The 22,345-nt window shown below is 42.2% G+C and overlaps 1 protein-coding gene across 2 annotated transcripts; it reads right to left on the bottom strand.

Moving 5' to 3' along the window:
* Positions 1-213: 213 nt before the first annotated feature.
* On the bottom strand, positions 214-22,291 carry LOC106567427 (protein FAM53C). Of its 2 annotated transcripts, none has more exons than XM_082960218.1 (5): positions 22,215-22,291; positions 20,022-20,262; positions 17,934-17,991; positions 10,616-11,457; positions 214-1,467 (listed from the first exon to the last, which is right to left on the bottom strand). In XM_082960218.1, exons 2-5 carry the CDS (start codon positions 20,091-20,093, stop codon positions 1,201-1,203), a joined length of 1,239 nt encoding a protein of 412 aa, XP_082816344.1. In that variant the 5' UTR covers positions 20,094-20,262; positions 22,215-22,291; the 3' UTR covers positions 214-1,200. The 2 variants fall into 2 exon arrangements, with proteins under 2 accessions (XP_082816344.1, XP_082816343.1); XM_082960217.1 differs by lacking the exon at positions 22,215-22,291 and adding an exon at positions 21,550-22,163.
* Positions 22,292-22,345: the final 54 nt, after the last annotated feature.

Below are 22,345 nucleotides of genomic sequence, written 5' to 3' on the forward strand. Positions count from 1 at the left end.
ACTCTTACTGTGCTACTTGAGGATATCTTGATGTCATGGCATGATGGGCCATCACTCACTGCCACTAATTGTGGTCAGTGAAGGTTGGGGGCTACCCATTCATGGTGGATGTGGACAGATACCTGACATGCATGCTTGATTTCAAGCATGTATGCACTACACACACACACACACACATTTCAATAATCTTTTCAAAAAAAGCTCACTGGACACTTTCCTTTCCTTGTAAAATAATTTCCAATAAACTTTATTTATTCACAAACTGAGTTTGAAATTGCCATCTTTTTTTTTTAACACATACAATAAAAAAAAAATGTCTAAAAGACAGCAATGGCCTGCCCCAGGTCTCCCAGCTACCATCTTTACACAACTTGTTTTCAACAAATGAACGCTGTATAATACAATATTACAATGTGCCCTCAGAATACAGTGGTTGCTTCCATTTTTAGGTTAACTTGTCAAACAGTGCATTCATTATCAATGTCTATACATCTCTATTTTCAGAAGATGAGTCATATAGATAATATTTTTTTTTAAACAGCAGAAAAGAAACAATTAAAAGGACTAATAGCAACAGCTACACAATTCATTTCCTTTTCATAGTTGTATTTTTGTTTACAGAAAAAAAGATGGTGTCTTAAGGCTTATGCTGAATCATATGGATTGTTTAACAGAAAATAACAGGACGGCAGAAATAAAACTGCAATGACATACTGCCCTTTTGCATCAAACTGAACAAAACACAGATATTCAATTCACCACCATCATCATTCAAGTCTATTCTTACTACTGCACCAAAAAAAACACAATTAAAAGAAAAGTCATGTAAAAGAAAGCAAGTGACCAGAAGCTTGTTAGTCTTCCAAAATTCCATCAGTCTGAGGGCGCATTAAGAAAACATCCAACAGACACTATGGGAATAGCTGGCATCTCCAGCATTCAGATTATTCACAATGTTTCAGCAACTGGTTCTGGAATGTACTCTGATGGAAGGACAGCATCCATGGCTACCTGAATTAATTGTTATTATTGGTAGTAGTCAAATCATGACCATTGTTAATGAGATTATATATACCCCAGCTCTTCCCATGAGAGAGAAGTCATGTTCCTGAGAGCCCTGCCGATGAAGTATAGCAGGGCTGGGAGTGGAGTGTTGAATGCTGGCGGTAAAGGGGAAAACAGTCTCCAATTAAAAACATTTTAATTTTCTTCAATTAGGCTCAAATCTAGTTCTGTACAATCCCTCTCAAAGATACTCGGCTGACACTCCTCTCGATCAGGGTCTTCCTCCCCCTCCTCCCCCTCCTCGTCACTCTCGCTTAGAGGACCAATGCTTGTCCTTCCCAGCCCCTCTGGTGAACACGACCCTCTGAAGTCCCCCAAAAAAGGCTCAAAGCCCATGCAAACGTCCCCTCCACAAGCCAGCCTCCCACGCTCCATACCACTCAAGGGGTCTGTACTGCGAGTCTGAAAAGACACAAATAGGAGACACATTTGAGAGAGAGAACAAGGCCTTGTTTACACATGTATCATCCCTCTAGAAAAGACAAGAGCGGTCTACATTCAAATCACATGTTCTCTATTCATGATACAGAAATAGGTAAAGGGTTGTTCCATATGATTTCAATCATTCTGACTGCACCCCTTTTTGATTTTAACGAAACCTTCCATACATGTTTGCCCATGGTAGAAGTGGTCAGAAAGTGACTTTTTGGACCTGAATGTCAAAACATTCAGGAGATAGAGGTGCTCAAAGTTTACCCATTTTGCATACTCCACCCTACCATGACGCATCCATGTCTTCCTGACTGAAAAAGATAAACGTTTGAGTTTGTTATCATTTGAAAGCATACAAACAGTGCTGTCAAACTATGTGATCATTTCTTTACATAAATTACCAAAAAACCCATCAATCAAATGAGAGAAAACTTGAAATATACAAGATGGCGTCGTACACATTGTTGGATTTCTTCATGGAGCAAAAAATATATTTTAATAGTTTGCTTAACTCAATTTTCCAAGGACACCCTGCGACTAGACAATGACATTTTATGAAACTCCTGTTTCCACAAATCAAGGATAAAGACAGTATCGCCAAGGTTGGTCGAAAATTCTCTGTGCTACACCAAACAGTACCTAACCTGTAACTCCCAGTATAATGGATACCCATTTTTGGGGGTTAAATCACAATATCTGGTGTTACAATCTGTAGCTAACGTTTTGGCAGATAAATGAACTAAAACATGAATAAAGTTGTAATTTCAACTTTCAAACGCTACCACAAAGATGGTTGAAGGTCCACACATCAGATAACGTTGACTTGAGTGGGAATATCCATTGTTTTAAATTAAACTGTCGATCTTCCATTGGAAACCTATTGAAATCATAGAAATAGAATATAGATTTTAATTCATGTTGACATTCAATGATGGATGGACTGGTGACCATCTTTTTGGTAGTAATTGAAACTTTGAATAAAAGACACGAGCTGGCGCACACAGAGAAAATTATTTTATGTAGAGGTGCTGACTAAACGGAAAATAAACTATAAGGTATAAACATAAAGAGAGTTGCACACTATATATATATAAATAAACGCCCAGTAATTTATTAGGTAAATCACCAATGTTTCGGCATCACTGTGCCTTCAGGATAATGTCATAAATGCTTGAACCAGGTTATGTAGATAAACAGTGCAATTAGTGCAACCAATGACAATTGTGTCATAATTATTAAGTTCATTAGAATGAACTAAGGGAAACTTTTAAAAAAAACTGTTTATAGCATATTGAATATATTAGGCTATTGTTATCATATGAAAACAATTAAATATTGTACATAATATTAGCATCAACATACATTGTTTAATTCAATTTCACCAATTCAGTATATTTAATTGTTTCCCCATTTCATAACTTTTGTTACATGTAATCTTTTGGTTATACTATAATTCATAATAAGCATCATCAACAGGGGGAACATATTGGGTGTACGCTGATAAGCTGTAGAAATAATATATCCATTTAGAAGACTTGTTCATAAGAGAGAATTGTTCACAAGGGCCTGAGATCAAAGTCAATATTCAGACCACTAGGGGTCAATGTTTTTAGACAGGATATCCAGTAAGCCTCCCTTTGTAGTAGTAGGATCTCAATGTTACCTCCTCTCCTTGGTAGAGTAACATGCTCCCAACGCCTGTGTATTTGAGGGAGGAGGTTGGATGGTTAGCTTCAACAAAGTGAGCTGCTACTGGATAGTCAATGTTCAAACACCTGATTGAGCTGTGGTGTTCAGCTATGTGTTGTTGAAATTGTCCTTTCTGTTGTCCTACGTAGGCTTTCCCACATGAACAGGTGATGAGAGAGATACTCCCTTGGTCTTGCATGAGATGATACCCCTGTCATGACGTTGCCCTCTTTGAGTACAGGGAGGACAGTTGACCCCCTCCCCCCATCCCCCAACCTACCTCCCCCCACCCAGGCCCTGTGTGAGAGGGTTGTAAAATTCCAAAGGAGAATCTTACAACCACATGGACCAGTTGAGACACAGAGGGGTCCCATAGAGAGACACAGGAAATTCTTCCAACTCACAGAATTGGGGAACCGAATGACATTTGTGTTCTGGAGAAGGTATAGAAGATTGGTGAAGAATCCAGCTACGAACTGGTCCGCTTGGTACAATTTTGTGATACGCAGAAGAAACAATATAGCCATATTACCATAAAATGGTTTATATAATAGCCTCAGCCTTGAGACTTGCATCCACATGGTTGTATAGAATGTATTAATAAGGATAAAGCTATTTGTAATACATTGAGATGCTATGTACTGATGTTAATGTGATAGAATTGTATTTCTGTACCAAGCTTAACTCAGTCATCGGCACGCCCCCTGGGACACAGACAGGACCAGGCGTCATGTGACATGTTCACTATAAAACTATACCCTGATCTACTTTCTTCAGACCAGGCCTCCACTCCATTGTGAGTTGGCCAATAGGTTTGACCATCCAATCCATCTACTGAAAGTGAACCATACCACGTGGTTAACTTTTAGACTATCGATATCGACAGAATAAGAACAAGTCTTTGATATTAATTAATAGTCTGCAGCTAGAAATTATATCATTGAACGCGAAGACCAACGAAACATCGAGAGAGAGAGAGAACTCTCCAACAGAACGACGCTCCAACAAGGATCCCGACGACACACTGAGCGTAAATATATATTGATTGCAATTGTTCCCAAATGAGTGAGCGTTCATGTGCAATTGATTAGCATGTCAATTGTTAATATTAATGAACTCTGTGTGTCTCCTCAGCTGACCGTTTATGACCCATTGTTCAACAGGCCGCCAGGCCTGTTAGCCCACTAGGGCACATTACTCTACCAATTCTTTGTGATGATAATTACTGTTTGTATACTTTCTGTGAATTACTTAGTTTAGTAAATAAATGATTTTAAGACAATTGATGTATGGATGACTCTTAGTAAAGGCTGGGTTCGTGCAGATACAATTTACAACGTTTGGAATGAGACTGGACGCGAGGTAAAATACACCATTTAAACCAGAAGATAATCGGCCTATACTATAATAGAATATAATATATAATGTTATAATATAGGAAAGTTATATTAGGAAAATTATAACTTTGTAATCTGAATATTTTCCTTGGTGCCCCTATCTCCTAGTTAATTACAATTAAACGATTAATCAGTTTAATCGCGTGATAATAATTACAGGGAGTTAATTGATAAACATGTCTTCAGTTTAATGGTACCCCAAAGACACGACACCCCTAACAGGGATTTTTCGACCTGGATGTTTTTAATAGTGCTATTGCACTGCACGCATGAGACATTTGTGGTTCCCATTTGGAATGGGTGTCAAGAGTGTCTGGTGGGCTCAGGGTACAGGTCAGATCTCAGCAAGCTATCGCCAATATTGCAAACGCACTTATAGACCACCGAGTCAGGGTTCCTTGAACAGGTGTGCAATATTTCTGTCTGATTGCAGAATATGCCAGTGCTTTTTCAGGATTGCTTTCAATTTCTCCGAACACTTGGTGCAAAACACTGTAGCGCCGTTTTTCTTCTTTGGTTGAGTTAAGCAATTCCCCTCTTGGTTTGCATTGCTGTCAAAATCTGTCTGGTGGCCACAGATTCGTTTAACCCTACATAACTGGCTATATGGTAGACCATTCATGAGGGGAAGGGGATGCATACTATCCACACATAGCAGGGTATTGCAGTCTGTGGGCTTTGTGTATAAGTCTGTGTGTAATGCATCACTCTTCCATAAGTACTAGTAGTATACTTTTCTCTCATCAGTCTGCATGGTGAATTTGACGTATTCCGAGCTCTCGTTTAGTAGTTTGTACTTCATTTAGTTCCTGCTTACTTCCTTCCCATAGCACAAAGACATCTATGTATTTCTTCCATAGGAGGCCTTCAGAAAGTAGGGGGTGTGTATGTTTTGTAAAGGAGCTCTTCCTCAAATTGTCCCACATACATGTTTGCATAGTAATTGAAAATAGTAAAAATTAAATAAAATGTCAAAAGTGTACCAGCTAAATTGCAGTTGTCTGACGGGATAGGTCCATTCGATGAAATCTGTTTGCATGAATTAAATGACACCCACCAGGTATTCAAGAGAATGCCCATTTTACCGTCATCAGTTGAGATGCAGCAATGTAAATATTTTTCAGTGATGAAAAAAAATGGATGACATCTCATGGTAGGACGGGCTATGCAAAACAGGTCAACTTTGAGCACCTCCATCTCCTAAATGTTTTGGCATTCAGGTCCAAAAAGTCGCTTTCTGACCACTTCTACCATGAGCAAACTTGAATGGAAGGTTTCATTCAAATCTAAAGGGGTGCAGTCAGAAAGTAATTGAATTCTTATGGAACAACCCTAAATGAAATGAAACCAAGTTGATATAACTGTTCAGGAAGTGGAAAAATGTAGCATCATATAAAATCTTTGTGATTCTTGCAACATGGGTGCAGTAGTTTAGCAAGTTCAGGATTTTCTTTTAAAATGTTACAAACAATAGAAACAAGGGTAATATGATGCCACATCTCCCTGAAAATTAACTGGGATAGTATTGTCAACTTGAATATAGCGGGCTGGACTAACGAATACTGTAGGTGTAAGCCTAGTCTCGTATGCCCGACTCAAAAACTCTTCTTTTAAGCTCTTCCAATGACTGTGGCTGTTGAAAGAATATTCTAAACCTAACCAGAACACAACAGTTGTACATATACTACATGTAAATGAGTCGGGCAAAATTAACCTGCAACTGTAGTGTACCATGTTTTTTTTTAATGTGAGGCAGTGACTGGGTGAGTGCACTGAAAAGGGACACCAGACTTTCTGCAGCTGCATGCAAATTATATGCAAATCCATTCAAGAGTGAGTCTTGGTGTACAGTATAACATTTGCCTGGCATTGCCTACAGGGAGAGCCATTGGCACCCTGCCAATTAACCACACTCAGGGGTTGCGCCTGGGGCATGGGAACAGAAGAGACATCTGTGGCCTGGGACGATTGGTAACAAGAACAATAATACACAGATATGGTCTGTATTCTAAGAATGGAGTTATGGGTGAAAGTTGCCTCTGCATGTCTATTGATGTTATAAAAATAAATGGTCCATCTCACTGACAAATGGGAATGTTTCTTACAGTACAGTTAGACTGTGTGGTTTGACAAGCTTAACAAGGATGCTTTCTGAGCCTTAAAGGTAGGCTCAGCGATATGACGTCGATGCTTGGGGTGTGGGCGAGTAGTCGGACAAAACGTGTATCAAATCAAATGTTATTGGTCACATACACATGGTTAGCAGATGTTATTGCGAGTGTAGTGAAATGCTTGTATCGTAACGCATATGGGACATTTTCTGGATACGATTTTGATCAGAGTATTTTTTGTAATTATCCATGATCGGGGGGGGGGAACAAAATGACATTTCCGGGTGCCAGCATGCATCTTTCTCATGTCAGTCAGTCATGTGCGAGGTTTTACGTGTTCTAAATAACTCAACTGGCTAGTTTGCAAAGAGAAGGGTGGGCCGTATGCTCCGATTGGATAGTGAAGTTGTAGCCGTCCACTCGCTTCATAATTTCACCTGATCAATTATTCCTTCTGTCTGATCATTTAGATTGCTGCTGCCTGCTACTATGATAAATTGCATGGTGAGGACGTTTCTATCAAACTATCAATGTGCATAATATCTAACAAGCGAGGCAAGGGTATGGAGAAGAAGAAAAGAAAAAAAACATCTGAGATGCACGATATATCTGTGAACCTATCGGAATCGACTGATATTAGCCAAAAATGCCAACATCGGTATCGGCCCGATGACTAGTTTCATGCTGATGTTAAAAACCGATGTCAAAGCTACATATAACGTAGGTACATGAAGTAATAATGCCACGTAAAATTTTACGCTACATGTGCAACACAGCATTCCTAACCTAGTCCACACAATGTCTGCTGTGTGGATCGAGCAGCCATTTAAAAGAGTTAGAACATTTCAGCGAGACAACGCAAAGGCGAAATCCATTAAAGCCAAGATAATGGAATTCATTGCCCTTGACAATCCACCGGTGGTCTCTGTCGTGGGTGATGTTGGCTTTCACCAACTGGTCGAGCACCGGTACACACTACCAAGTGCGGTATTTTTGTAGATGTTGCCCTACCGGAGTTACAGAGTAATAGTGTCACTACTATTAGCTTCACCACATACATACTATGGAACGCCGTTTGGGTCTTTGCTTGTAAAAAAATAAAAAAGAAAAGAAAATAAAAATGTACAGTAGCACTGTCAAAAGCTGTACAAAAAAGTCTGCAAACAAGCAAACACCGGCCACGAATGATGCATTTACAATACCGCGTTGGTAATAAAGCATAATTTGTTCAACCACAACTTCTGGGGTAGCGAGCTTTAGCTTGATAGCTAGCTAGCACCAATACAACCAGCCCGAAAACAATGACCAGTAGAAACTGCAGGCATTTTCATTATTCTTAGCAATGATTTAGGAATCCTTGTGAGTACCGTAATTTCCGGACTATTGAGCGCACCTGAATATAAGCCGCACCCACTGAATTTAAAAAAAAATATATAATTTATATCATTTTGAACATAAATAAGCCGCACATGTCTATAAGCCGCAGGTGCCTACCGGTACATTGAAACAAATGAACTTCACACAGGCTTTAACAAAACACGGCTTCTAACAAAAATAAATAGGCTTTAACGAAACACGGCTTAACAAAAAATTTGCAGTAAACAGTAGCCTACCAAGAAAGTCATTGCTCCAGACCAAGCTCCCGTGCAGCAACTTTATTTCCTTTTCCAACAGCCAGATCAATCGCCTTCAACTTGAAAGCTGCATCATATGCATTTCTCTGTGTCTTTGCCATGATAAGGGTGACAAAATGACTAACGTAATCAGAATGATGGGAAGTTTGAGAGCGCTCGATTTAATCTAAACAGTAAACAAAAAAGTTGTTTGACCTTAACCCGTTCGGCAATTTCATTGGTCTAATGAAAGCTTCATGCCGGCAAAAAAACTGAGCACGTCACGGAATGTTTTTTTTTAAAGCAGGAAAAATCCATATATTAGCCGTGTCATTGTTTAAGCCGCGAGGATCAAAGCGTGGGAAAAAAGTAGCAGCTTATAGTCCGGAAATTACGGTAAGTATTAGCTAGGTTGCCACTATTGAAACTGAACTTCAGTTCATGAAAATAGTTAGCCAGCTACTTAACCCTGTTGCCCAAAGCTAACGTTATGAGCAACCAGCTAGCTTCATCTGTCTAGTGAGGCTCGACCGAACCGGGTTATGTGTTGTGAAGCTAGCCACAATAAGGATTAGGCACAAGAGTGGAATTTGCGGTTTGCCTTCAAAATAAAAGTATGTAATTGACAGTGATGCAAATGAACAAATAGGAGAATTATGCCATAATTTTATTTAAGGCTAACCGCAAAGTCCACTATTGTGGCTAATCCTTATTGTGGCTAGCTTCACATAGATGGGTCCGACCACCATTAATCAAATAAGAACTGTCTTGTAAATTAGGGTTATTTTAGATGACACCTAGCTATATAGTTAGCTAGCTAACTATAGCAACTGCAACAGATTATGTCTTGTTATTTGACCTGTCATAGTGTTATTTGACATGTATCTTTTTGACACGCAAAGACCCAAACAGCGTTCCATAGAAATCCTGGTTGAGAATGAAACGACTGAACAACGAAACAGCACAGCAAGTAAGTGAAAGAAATAGGTTTTGATTATGTTTTACTGGTAATGGGGACATACGTAAATGCCAACAAAATAACTTTTTGGTCAGTGTGGTGTGTGTGTAACCTTTAACTAGTCAGTTAAGAACAAATTCTTATTTACAATGACAGCCCGAACGATGCTGGGCCAATTGTGCGCCGCCCTATGGGACTCCCAATTACGGCCGGATGTGATACAGCCTGGATTTGAACCAGGGACTGTAGTGACGCTGAGATCTGAGATGCAGTGCCTTAGACCGCTGCGTCCATGTGTGTTTTAACTATTTAACTGTACTAGAATGCTTAAAATGCCGCAAAAATTTTAAATAATCAGTATCGGTTTTCTTGGCAAGAAAATATTGGATATCGGTACCGGCCAAAAATGTCATATCGGTGCATCACTTGAAAAAAAATATTAAACACTGATGCGCATTCTGACTGAATGACAGCAAACTTGGCTACCTGCTGCAAATAGAGGACACACAGACACACACACTTTTGCAGTGAGAACATGCAGGAAGTATTTTGCCAACATATACTTAGCATATTAAAACACTTGTTTTAATATGCCATCATCCGATCCGACTATCAACTGTCAATTTACGGATACGACTAGGAGAACGTTCATGTTGGCACACATCTAGTAGATGCAGAAAGTAAACAGCAGTGGGTCAATTTCCGCAACAGTAGGGAAGTGGATATTTGACCGGCTGAACAAACATTTAAGAATAGGCATAAGGGTCTAATTTAATGAAGGTTAAAGGTCAACTCAGCAATATGACATAGGTGTAAAGTAAACAGCATAGTGGGTCAATTTCCACAACAACTGAGGGGGTTTTAGTGCAACGCTCAACTTCTCTGCTGTTTTGGTGCCCTGGCTACCCATGCGCACATACTGTGTGTGACTGTATGAGAGCAAAGTCATGCATCTTGCTTATCTCAATATCTGCGGTGCTGCTCGTGGCAACATCATTTTGCTGAGTCTACCTTTAAAGGGATAGTTCACCCAAATGACATATTGGTTTCCTTACCCGGTATGCAGTCTACGGACAATGTATGACAGGAATCCATGCTTTGGTTTTGTTTTACCGAATGCTAACGTTCTAGGCCTTGTGGCACAAATCCCATGCATTGCTGTCATACCGTGTCCATAGACTGCTTACAGGGTAAGGAAACCAGTATTCCATTTTGTAATTTGGGTGAACTATCACTTTAACCTTCAAATTAACAACTTTCCTCTGGCTAGCAGATGGCATGTTCCACTACCAACCTACATACAGCAACCATTTCTATTCATTTCCTGACCCTTAATGATTTTTTGTTTACCTGAGTCATCTTGGTGAAATCCAGTACTGGCCGGGCAAATGGTCTGTCTGGGTCACGGCGTCGCTTCAGTCCCGGTTTGAGAAGGAGCAGGTCACAGGGCTGTGAGTGGCAGCGAGGAAGCTGAGGGGGGATGGCCCGGCGAAGAGAGGACGGGGTGCTGCAGGCAGAGGAGGGCAAAGCAGGCACAGCCGGAGGGGGTGCTGCACAATGGGGTGGAACTGGAGGCGGGGGCAGGAACTGGACGGCAGCCTCTCTGATAAGGACAGGTGACAGAGAGAAGCGTCGCTGTGGAGGAAGGGGAGGGTGGAGCGGGGACGGAGAGGAGCATGATGATGGGGAGTGGAAGAAACAGCAGCAGGCGCCTCCTCCAGCAGTGTCACTGGGGTCCCATGGGAAATTCCAGGGCAGTGGGGAGTCAGGGGAGAGAGCAATGCTAAAGAATGTGGGGCTTGAAGAAGAGTGTAGTGAAGAGTTTAGAGATGAGCTAGGAGCACGAAGCGGACAAGGCCCCCCGGCTACCCCTCCACTGTGGCATTGACGATTCACAGGTGTCCAGACCCTCGAAGCACTGGGCCGCCAGGTGTAACGGCAGCGTGAAAGGTCCTCTGGCACGGACAGTGAACGACAGTGGCGTTTGGGGGGTGGCGGGGGGGGAGGGGGTGCACCTGGAAAAGACAGGTCTGTCACTGAGGTGCTTGGGACCAGGGGCCGGTGCAGGGCTTCCCCCTCTGCCAGATGAGTTTTGGGGGGAACCAGAGGGACAGGGCAGGGGGGGAAGCTGGAGCTCAGCACACCCTGCAGGCCAGGCTTGGAGGGAGGGCAGAGCTGCCAATAACCACTCTCTATTAGGGAGAAGGAGAAAGAAAGACACCATAAATTAGAGCTGGAATAATTAACCAAAAATGTCAACATCAACCAAACCGACCAACCACATCAAATACATTTTACAATACTAGAGAAAATGTGAAGTTTGAAAAGAGTCTGCTAATTTGGGCAATTCCTAATGGGACATTTGATAACTACTACATTCAAAGTAGTAGTAGTAGATGCAAGTATACAAACGTAACTATGGTGCACATTAGACTTATTCTATTTATTGTGATAAATCCATATCATAATAAATGTACTGAATTGTCCATGTCACCCAGCTCTAACATTAGAAACTACTGTTGAGGTTTATTTAATTCAATAATGTGAGAAATCGAAGAAAAGCAATTAATTCCTGATACAATGTAGTTGCAGCTTGCTCTTGACCACGACAGCGGTCCTGAAGCTAATTTCCTGCAATTCTATCCATTTTACCACGGGGTTTTGAACTGTGTATTTAAATAATGTATTCGACATATAAACGTTGTTGCTCATTGTAATATTTCTACGGAGTGACTATAAATGAGAACTTGTTCTTAACTGGCCTACCTGGTTAAATAAAAGGTGAAACAAATCAAATTTAAAAAAGAAAAAAAAAAAAAACACCCCATATTTATTTATATATGGGATTCTTGACATAGCTTACTTAGGGCTGGGCGATATGGCCAAAATATTATATCACAGTATTTTTTTTGTAAATTACGGTACGACAGCATTTTATGTTTTTGAATAATAAAAGTTCTACATTTTCTTTATGAGTAGTGCGTGACCCTAGGGTGGCAACATACACATTCTAAGTGATTTCAATGGGTCTTTCTCCATTCTGATTGTTCAGTATAAAACAATTCAACACCAAAAGTCATCATTTTCAATTTCTGCATTTGAGAATTTCCACAATGCCACGTAGGGCTGCACGATATGGGCAAGTAATCTGGGCCTTATTTTAACCAAATGTTGCAATTTGACTTGCGATTTAGAGCAAAACACTTCAGTTAACTGTTGGAATTATGGGAAATAGAATGTCTATTCTAATTATATAGTTAGAATATAATAGTGGGCACTTTTAAATACAGTGTTTGACAACGAATGAAAATGCCAGAGAGGAGTTATTGTGACAGGGTAGGAACCAAAAGTGTTGATAGGTGTTTCCTAGGCGACCCTATAATCTTTGGCTACATTGAATGTTCTCTCTTAACTACTTCATGTAGATAACATATTCTTGCTTTGCGTTTACCTCTAATTTTAGAAGACACTTGCACAAACATGCTATTACGTCTACACAATCACTGGTATTATCAGGCTGCATAGCTAATTACGCTTGCTCTTACTCAGTACATTTATTAGCTAGCTAGCAATTAGCATTAGCGGCTAACAAGATTTAGGAACAAATTGCTAAGAAAAAGACAAACCAGCTGTTTGCAGATGTAAGAAACACAAGCTAATAGTGTAATAAAAAAAATGCTAGTAGATTTACATTAAGAAGCAAAGTGACAACTGCATTGTTGTTATCAACTGTGTTGCATATGCTGCATTGACCATGCAGACTGAAGGAAAGTGTCTCTTGATTGAGGAACATCAAATGCGGTCCTTGAGTGACAAGGGGTGTGGCTAGGTCTGTGTGGAAAGCGACAGAGATGACTCAAGTAGCAAAGTAAACTATAAAAATGGACGCTACACATTGCGTATCACATTTAACAAACCAAACATTCAAATACCGGTACAGAAGTTAAAGTAAAAACCCAAACCAGTCCGTGCATCAATATCTGTATATAGCAAAAAACGGTATACCGCCCAACCCTAAGCTTACTCTAATGAACTCAGCAAAAAAAGAAACGTCCCTTTTTCAGGACCCTGTCTTTGAAAGAATTCGTAAAAATCCAAATAACTTCACAGATCTTCATTGTAAAGGGTTTAAAACACTGTTTCCCATGCTTGAACCATAATTAATGAACATGCACCTGTGGAACGGTCGTTAAGACACTAACAGTTTACAGGCGTAGCAAATTACGGTCACAGTTATGAAAACTGAGGTCACTAAAGAGGCCTTTCTACTGACTCTGAAAAACACCAAAAGAAAGATGCCCAGGGTCCCTGCTCATCTGCGTGAACGTGCCTTAAGCATGCTGCAAGGAGGCATGAGGACTGCAGATGTGGCCAGGGAAATACATTGCAATGTCCGTACTGTGAGACGCCTAAGACGGTGCTACAGGGAGACCGGACGGACAGCCGATCGTCCTCGCAGTGGCAGACCACGTGTAACAAAACCTGCACAAGATCAGTACATCCGAACATCAAACCTGTGGGACAGGTACAGGATGGCAACAACTGCCCGAGTTACACTGGGAACGCACAATCCCTCCATCAGTGCTTAGACTGTCCGCAATAGGCTGAGAGGCTGGACTGAGGGCTTGTAGGCCTGTTGTAAGGCAGGTCCTCACTAGACATCACCAACAACAACGTCGCCTATGGGCGCAAACCCACCGTCGCTGGACCAGACAGGACTGGCAAAAAGTGCTCTTCAAGTGACGAGTCGCAGTTTTGTCTCACCAGGGGGGTGATGGTCGGATTCACATTTATAGTCAAAGGAATGAGCATTACACCGAGGCCTGTACTCTGGAGCGGGATCAATTTGGAGGTGAAGGGTCTGTCATGGTCTGGGGCGGTGTGTCACAGCATCATCGGACTGAGCTTGTTGTCATTGCAGGCAATCTCAACGCTGTGCGTTACAGGGAAGACATCCTCCTCCCTCATGTGGTACCCTTCCTGCAGGCTCATCCTGACATGACCCTCTAGCATGACAATGTCCCCAGCCATACTGCTCTTTCTGTGCGTGATTTACTGCAAGACAGGAATGTCAGTGTTCTGCCATGGCCAGCGAAGAGCCCGGATCTCAAACCCATTGAGCACGTCTGGGACCTGTTGGATCAGAGGGTGAGGGCTAGGGCCATTCCCCCCAGAAATGTCCGGGAACTTGCAGGTGCCTTGGTGGAAGAGTGGGGTAACATCTCACAGCAAGAACTGGCAAATCTGGTGCAGTCCATGAGGAGGAGATGCACTGCAATACTTAATGCAGCTGGTGGCCACACCAGATACTGACTGTGACTTTTGATTTTGACCCCCACTTTGTTCAGGGACACATTATTCCATTTCTGTTAGTCACATGTCTGTGGAACTTGTTCAGTTTGTCTCAGTTGTTGAATCTTATGTTCATAGAAATATTTACACTTGTTAAGTTTGCTGAAAATAAAACGCAGTTCACAGTGAGTGGATGTTTCTTTTTTGCTGAGTTTATATGTACTGCTGTACACAGTGCATTCTGAAAGTATTCAGACCCCTTTCCCTTTTCCACATTGTAACCTTATAGCCTAACTCTAAAATGAAATACATTTTTTTCCTCAAACACCACATAACTACAAAGCAAAAACAGGTTTTTTTAAATTCTTAAATGTTTTTTTTAATAACAGAAATACCTCATTTACACAAGTATTAAGACCCTTTGCTTTGAGACTCGAAATTGAGCTCAGGTGCATCCTGTTTCCATTGATCATCATCATTGACATATTTCTACAACCTGTGGTAAATTACATTGATTGGACAGGATTTGGAAAGACACACACCAGTCTATATAAGGTCTAACAGCATGTCAGAGTAAAAACCAAGCCATGAGGTCGAAGGAATTGTCTGTAGTGCTCCGAGACAGGATTGTGTCAAGGCACAGATCTGAGGATGGGTACAAAAACATTTCTGCAGCATTGAAGGTCCCCAAGAAAACAGTGGCCTCCATCATTATTAAATGGAAGATGTCCGTAACCACCAAGACTCTTCCTAGAGCTGGTCGACCGGCCAAACTGAGCAATCGAGAAGGGCCTTGGTCAGGAAGGTGACCAAGAACCCAATGGTCACTCTGACGGAGCTTCAGAGTTCCTCTGGAGATGGGAGAACCTTCTAGAAGGACAACCATCTCTACAGCACTCCACCAATCAGGCCTTTATGTTAGGGTGGCCAGACAGAAGCCACTCCTCAGTAAAAAGCACGACAGCCCACATGGAGTTTGCCAAAGGCACCTAAAGGACTCTCAGCCTATAAGAAACAAGATTCTCTGATCTAATGAAACTCTTTGGCCTGAATACCAAGCGTCACATCTGGAGGAAACCTGCCACCCAGTGAATCATGGGTGGCAGCATCATGCTGTGGGGATGTTTTTCAGCGTTAGGGACTTGAGACTACTCAGGGACTACGCAAAGATGAACGGAGCAAAGTACTGAGAGATCCTTGATCTAAACCTGCTCCACAACACTCAGGACCTCAGACTGCAGCGAAGGTTCACCTTCCAACAGGACAACGACGCTAAGCACACAGCCAAGACAATGCAGGAGTGTCTTCGGGACAAGTCTCTGAATATCCTTGAGTGGCCCAGCCAGAGCCCAGACTTGGACACAATCCACCATCTCTGGAGAGATCTGAAAATAGCTGTGCAGCGACGCTCCCCATCCAACCTGACAAAGCTTGAGGAGCTGCAGAGAAGAATGGGAGAAACTTCCCAAATATAGGTGTGCCAAGCTTGTAGCGTCATACCCAAGAAGACTCGAGGATGTAATCGCTGCCAAAGGTTCTTCAACGAAGTACAGAGTAAAGTGTCTGAATACTTAAGAAAATCTGATTTCAGTTTAAATACATTTGGGGGGAAAAAAAATTAATGTAAAAACAGTTTTGCTTTGTCATTATGGGGTATTGTATGTATATTGATGAGGGTAAAAGAACAATTTAAGAATAAGGCTGTAACATAAAATGTGGAAAAAGTGAAGGGGTCGGAATACTTTCAGAACGCACTGTATTGCTGAGTCTACCTTTAAGAAGACTCCCTTTGCATGATCAGCCTGAGAAGATACATGCGCACAATAGATCACGTAATGTGGTTTCCTGTTTAACCTCGCTTGGGTAAGGGGCAGTATTTTCACGGCCGGACGAAAAACGTATCCAAATTAAACAGCCTACTACTCTATCCCAGGAACTAGAATATGCATATTATTAGTAGATTTGGATAGAAAACACTCTGAAGTTTCTAAAACTGTTTGAATGATGTCTGAGTATAACAGAACTCATATGGCAGGCAAAAACCTGAGAAGAAATACAACCAGGAAGTGGAGGATCTGAGGCTGTAGTTTTTTCAAGTGATTGCCTATCCAACACACAGTGACTTACGGTTCATTTTGCACTTCCTAAGGCTTCCACTAGATGTCAACAGTCTTTAGAAAGTTGTTTGAGGCGTCTATGGTGAACAGAGAGCCAACAAAGGAAGTTGGAAGTTGTTGACTCAGGAAAGCACATGAGTTCATTGGCGCGTGTTCACATGAGTGGTAGCTGTGTTCCAAAACGTTTTTCAAGACATTGAAATCGTCCAGTTGGAATATTATTGAAGTTCTAAGTTAAAAAGGCCCTAAAGATTGATGATATACAACGTTTGACATGTTTGAACGAACGTAAATATAACTTTTTTAGACTTTTCGTCGTGACATTTTGGCCGCGCTTCCTACACTTGGAGTAGCTTACTGAACGTGCAAACAACAAGGAGGTATTTGGATATAAATGATGAACTTTATCAAACAAAACAACATTTATTGTGGACCTGGGATTTCTGGAAGTGCCTTCTGATGAAGATCAAAGGTAAGTTAGTATTTCTAATGCTATTTATGATTTTAGATGACTCCAAAATGGCGGGTATCTGTATTGCTTGATGTCTTTTTCTGAGCGCAGTACTTCCCCGTGAAGCTTTTTTGAAATCTGTCACAGCGGTTGCATAAAGGAGATGTTCATCTATAATTCTTTGAATAACAGTTTAATATTTTATCAACGTTTATGATGAGTATTTTTGTAAATTGTTGTGCTGATTCACCGGTAGTATTGGAGGCAAAATATTTTCTGAACATCACGCGCCAATGTAAAATGCTGTTTTTGGATGTAAATATCAACTTGATCGAACAAAAAATGCATGTATTGTGTAACATGATGTCCTAGGAGTGTCATCTGATGAAGAACGTCAAAGGTTAGTGCATAATTTTAGCTGGTTTTCGTGACGCCTGTCCTTGCTAGGAAAATGGATGTGTGGTTTTTCTTGTGTTGGAACTGTCCTAACATAATCTAACTTTATGCTTTCGCCGTAAAGCCTTTTTGAAATCGGACAATGTGGTTACATTAAGGAGACGTGCATCTTTAAAATGGTGTAAAATAGTCGTATGTTTGAGAACTTTGAATTATGAACTATGACGCTAGCGTCCCACCTCCCCAAGAGATGTTAACAACCTATACAAACATTTCCTTTCTGTCATTTGGAATTCACCTCCATTAGTCTGTGCTCTTATCAACTTTGCAACAGTGCAAAGCCAAAGTTACAATGCCTAATGCAAGTCTTTGCTGAATAACAGGCTATGTGGTTTCACTTGAACATACTCACCAGGCATCAATCCATCTGTAGGCCAGCAAATTCCTAGGTTGTTGGGGTCCAGCAGAAACTGGAATACAGACATGTTCATTGAGGAGCAAAAGGACAGGGAAAAAAAATTCAGAACGGCTCAATTGACAGCAAGAGACATAAATGGTCATGAAGCTGACCACTGTTACAATCAAGACAAGGACATGCAAGCAGAGTCATAGGCTGACACATAAGTGGGCTCCCGAGTGGTGCAACGGTCTAAGGCCTTAGGTTGCCTAAGGCACTCAGTGCTAGAGGCATTACTACAGACCCTGGTTTCAATCCAGGGCTGTATCACAACCGGCTGTGATCGGGAGTCCCATAGGGCGCCGCACAATTTGCCTAGCGTCGTGCAGGTTAGGGGAGGGTGTGGCCATTATTGTAAAATAAGAATTTGTTCTTGACTTTTTATTAGTCATATGCGCCGAATACAACAAGTGTAGACCTAGCAGTGAAATGCATACTTTGGAGCCCCTAACCAACAATGCAGTTTAAAAATACATACATAAACGAAAAAAACATAACAAGTAATTAAAGAGCAGCAGTAAAATAACAATGCAAGACCATATACTGGGGGGTACTGGTACAGAGTCAATTTGCGGGGGCACCAGTTAGTCGCGGTAACATGTACATGTAGGTAGAGCTATTAAAGTGACTATGCATACATGATAAGAAAGTAGGAGCGGTGTAAGGGGGGGGAATAAAAATAGTCTGGGTAGCCATTTGATTAGATGTTCAGGAGTCTTATTGCTTGGGGGTAAGAGCTGTTTAGAAACTTCTTGGACCTAGACTTGGCGTACAGGTACCGCTTGCCGTGCAGTAGCAGAGAGAACAGTCTATGACTAGGGTGGCTGGAGTCTGACAATTTTTAGGGCCTTCCTCTGACACCACCTGGCATAGAGGTCCTGGATGGCAAGAAGCTTGGCCGCAGTGATATATTGGGCCGTACACAGTACACACTGTAGTGCCTTGTGGTCGGAGGCCGAGCAGTTGCCATACCAGGCAATGACACAACCAGTCAGGATGCTCTCGATGGTGCAGCTGAAGAACCTTTTGAGGATCTGAGGACCCATGCCAAACCTTTTCAGTCTCCTGAGGGGGAATAGGTTTTGTTGTGCCTTCTTCACGACTGTATTGGTGTGCTTCAACCATGTTAGTTTGTTGGTAATGTGGACACCAACGAACTTGAAAGCTCTCAACCTGCTCCACTACAGCCCCGTCGATGAGAAAGGGGTCGTGCTCGGTCCTCTTTTTCATGTAGTCCACAATTATCTCCTTTGTCTTGATCACGTTGAGGGAGAGGTTGTCGTCCTGGCACCACACGACCAGGTCTCTGACCTCCTCCCTATAGGCTGTCTCGTCGTTGTCTGATCAGGCCTACCACTTGTGTCATTGGCAAACTTAATGATGGTGTTGGAGTCGTGCCCGGCCATGCAGTCATGAATGGACAGGGAGTACAGGAAGGGACTGAGCACGCACCACTGAAGGGCCCCTGTGTTGAGGATCAGCGTGGCGGATGTGTTGTTACCTACCCTTACCACCTGGGGGCGGACCGTAAGAAAGTCCAGGATCCAGTTGCAGAGGGAGGTGTTTAGTCCCAGGGTCCTTAGCTTATTGATGAGATTTGAGGGCACTATGGTGTTGAACACTGAGCTGTAGGCAATGAATAGCATTCTCACATAGGTGCCTGTCCGGGGGGGCGTGTGGGTGCTGGTGCCACGGGCGTGGGCGGGCAAGGGAGGGGCAGGGCGGGGAGTGGCCTGCCGCCCAGCCCTGGCCGACGGAGGCTACGGGCGGAGCATTGGCGGCCAGGCTGGGCGGCACGGGGCGCTCTGTGGATCGCTCGGCGGGGGGTGTGCGGGCACTTGCCAGGTGGACAGCGCATGCTCTCAGTATATGTCCTGGTAATCCATCTGGCCCCGCGGCCTTGTGAATTTTGACCTGTTTAAAGGTCTTACTCACATCGGCTGCGGAGAGAGAGTGATCACACAGTCTTCCGGAACAGCTGGTGCTCTTATTTATGTTTCAGACTTGCCTAGTTAAATAAAGGTTAAATAAAAAAAAACGTACCACGTTGAGGGCCCTTTGGTGAGCGTTGCCGTCCAGACTAAGTTTCTGCAGATGCTCGATCAGTGAAACCATGCATGGTTGCGAGGTGGTGGGCAGTGTTAAGGGGAAGGGGCGTGTCCCTCTATCTGTTCTTCCGTCTAATTGTGACTGGCAGAGCTTCTCTGGCACCTCCACTCCTCCTCTGGGCCAGGTTGCCCTGCCCAGTCTCACTGGGACATGGTCATCACTGTAGTCAGCTCACCTGAAGTAAAGTCCGACAGCAGGACAGAACAGTGTTACCAAAAGGAAATGACAGTGCAGGGGTTTTCAAATAGAGGTGATACTGCTCAAATGGGAAAGCTGTTCATGTTTTAGGACCTTTGTAATCACATTTTCATGTTCTATACAGTTTGCCATATTGACTTTTGGTAACCCATCACTTTCTCTGTATCTTACAGAGTAGACAACTTAAGCCTAATGTCAAAATGGGGTCTTTTCCAGACCTGACATAACTTTAACGTCTTTAGATGCTCAACCACTGGCCAAACGTGCTCACTGAGGTGTTCAGACACTCCATCACTGAGTGCAGAACTAATGGTGACAGGTGCCTGGGGAAAGCAAGTACGACGACTCAAGGGTCAAGGGGCCTGTTTTACAGAGATGGCCTTCCTGATGCCACTCGGGGGTTTATTGAATACCTACTCAAGATCACGAGGCACATGTCTGACAACCAGAAAATGTAACGAAAAACGAACACCTCAACAAGTAACCTTAATTATTGATATGTGAATTTGAAAAGGGTGCATACTGAGGTCCAATCTGGCAAAGTACCAAGCATGTCATGATCTATCAAGAACTGGCATGCTCTTCACTCAATAACAATATTTGCAACGGAACAGATTGAGAAAAAGCTTCTTCGCTAGCTAACGTTTGGTAGCTACCATTTTGATAAGGACATTTGGAAAGCCAGAATGATGGCTACATAACTCGTTTATATCAAATGATGGTATCCTTGCTGTCCATTACAAACCTTTCAAATGAGAAATGTGTGGTAGCGAGCTATTCATTCACAATTAGTATATCATATTTTTGAAGGTCGGTCTAAACCCCGTCACAGAATATGAAGCCTTCACTTAGCTAGCTCAGTCAAGATGACTAACGTTAGCAATAGCAAGCCGCACTGACAATATGATGCTAACTAGCTCGGTTAGCTAACGCAAATCGTAATTTGTATGGTTAGCAAGCTAGCTAGCTTAGCGTACGTCCATTTAACCGATTATGCAGACTTGCGGACACATCCACACAAAAACATAGTTTGTTAGTCTGTAATAAACAAATGACTTATTACCCCCTACTCGATTAGATCACTAGCTGTCGAGGCTCGCTAGCTATTATTGCTACAGCCTTGGACCGCTGTGCCGTGTCTAGGACGCGTGCTTGCAAAACACGGCCATACATTTTATAATGCAGTGAGACATTTCAGATAAATAAAACGGCTAATCAATAACTTTTCTTTGTAACGGCTACTTGATTAAAATGTCGTTCTTACCTCGACCAACACCACCGGACATCAGGCCTTACAAGGGTTAAATGCTGCTCGTGAAGGATAAACCAATTTGGAGCCTGTGCAGCACGCGACTAGCAGCCAGGTTAGTGTCTGTGTCTCCGATATTATTGACCTATTAAAAAGCATAACATGTACCAGAACCGTCGTTGATTACAATATCTGGAACATAAAATTAACGTCATAATCAACGTGCCATTGAAATATACGAGACATATCAGTCTTAGGCAAAATAGCACAGCGTACAATTCAGTTGTCCTTTTCAAATCAATTAAAACGATCAAGCAGTGGGCGCATTCGATGATCATTCAAACAAAAGATTGAAGTAGCTGACGTGCAATAGCTTAGACTTTTAAAAGTGCCGACAATTTATTTTATTTTTTTAAGGATGTCAAATCGCAAGATTTCGTTCATTGTTGAAAATGGCACAACTTTGACTGAACCGACGTAAGGTTATTAGATGGCTATAAAGTGTGGTACTTGTAGTTCGCTACTCATATTCGGATCAGTTGTTTACTTGACAAATTGCTAGGCTCGGGGACCATTTTAAAGTCACGCCTTAACACTGGAATATGTCACTTTTCATATTACCTATATGTCATCCTACCGTACGACTTATTTGTGAGGCAAGTACAAGAAATAGCGTATACCGTTATCTTGTGGATGCTTTGAATACTGCAGTTAGCGTTGCATGTTGGACGGGCCAAATGAAAGCGCAAAACGTTAAGACCTCAGCGCTATCCCACCAATCCCGGAGACCCATTATGCCAGGAAAGCCAAC

This window comes from Salmo salar, chromosome 13 (assembly GCF_965601325.2).
Source record: "Salmo salar chromosome 13, fSalSal1, whole genome shotgun sequence".
NCBI classification, from domain to species: Eukaryota; Metazoa; Chordata; class Actinopteri; order Salmoniformes; family Salmonidae; genus Salmo; species Salmo salar.

Coding starts and splice junctions, on each gene's coding strand:
- LOC106567427 (XM_082960218.1), bottom strand. CDS start 20,093: ATGGTTTCACTGATCGAGCATCTGCAGAAACTTAGTCTGGACGGCAAC. Junction 11,458..17,933: donor TACAGATGGATTGATGCCTG/GTGAGTATGTTC, acceptor TCTCCCTAATAG/AGAGTGGTTATTGGCAGCTC. Junction 1,468..10,615: donor ATTTCACCAAGATGACTCAG/GTAAACAAAAAA, acceptor GTGTCTTTTCAG/ACTCGCAGTACAGACCCCTT.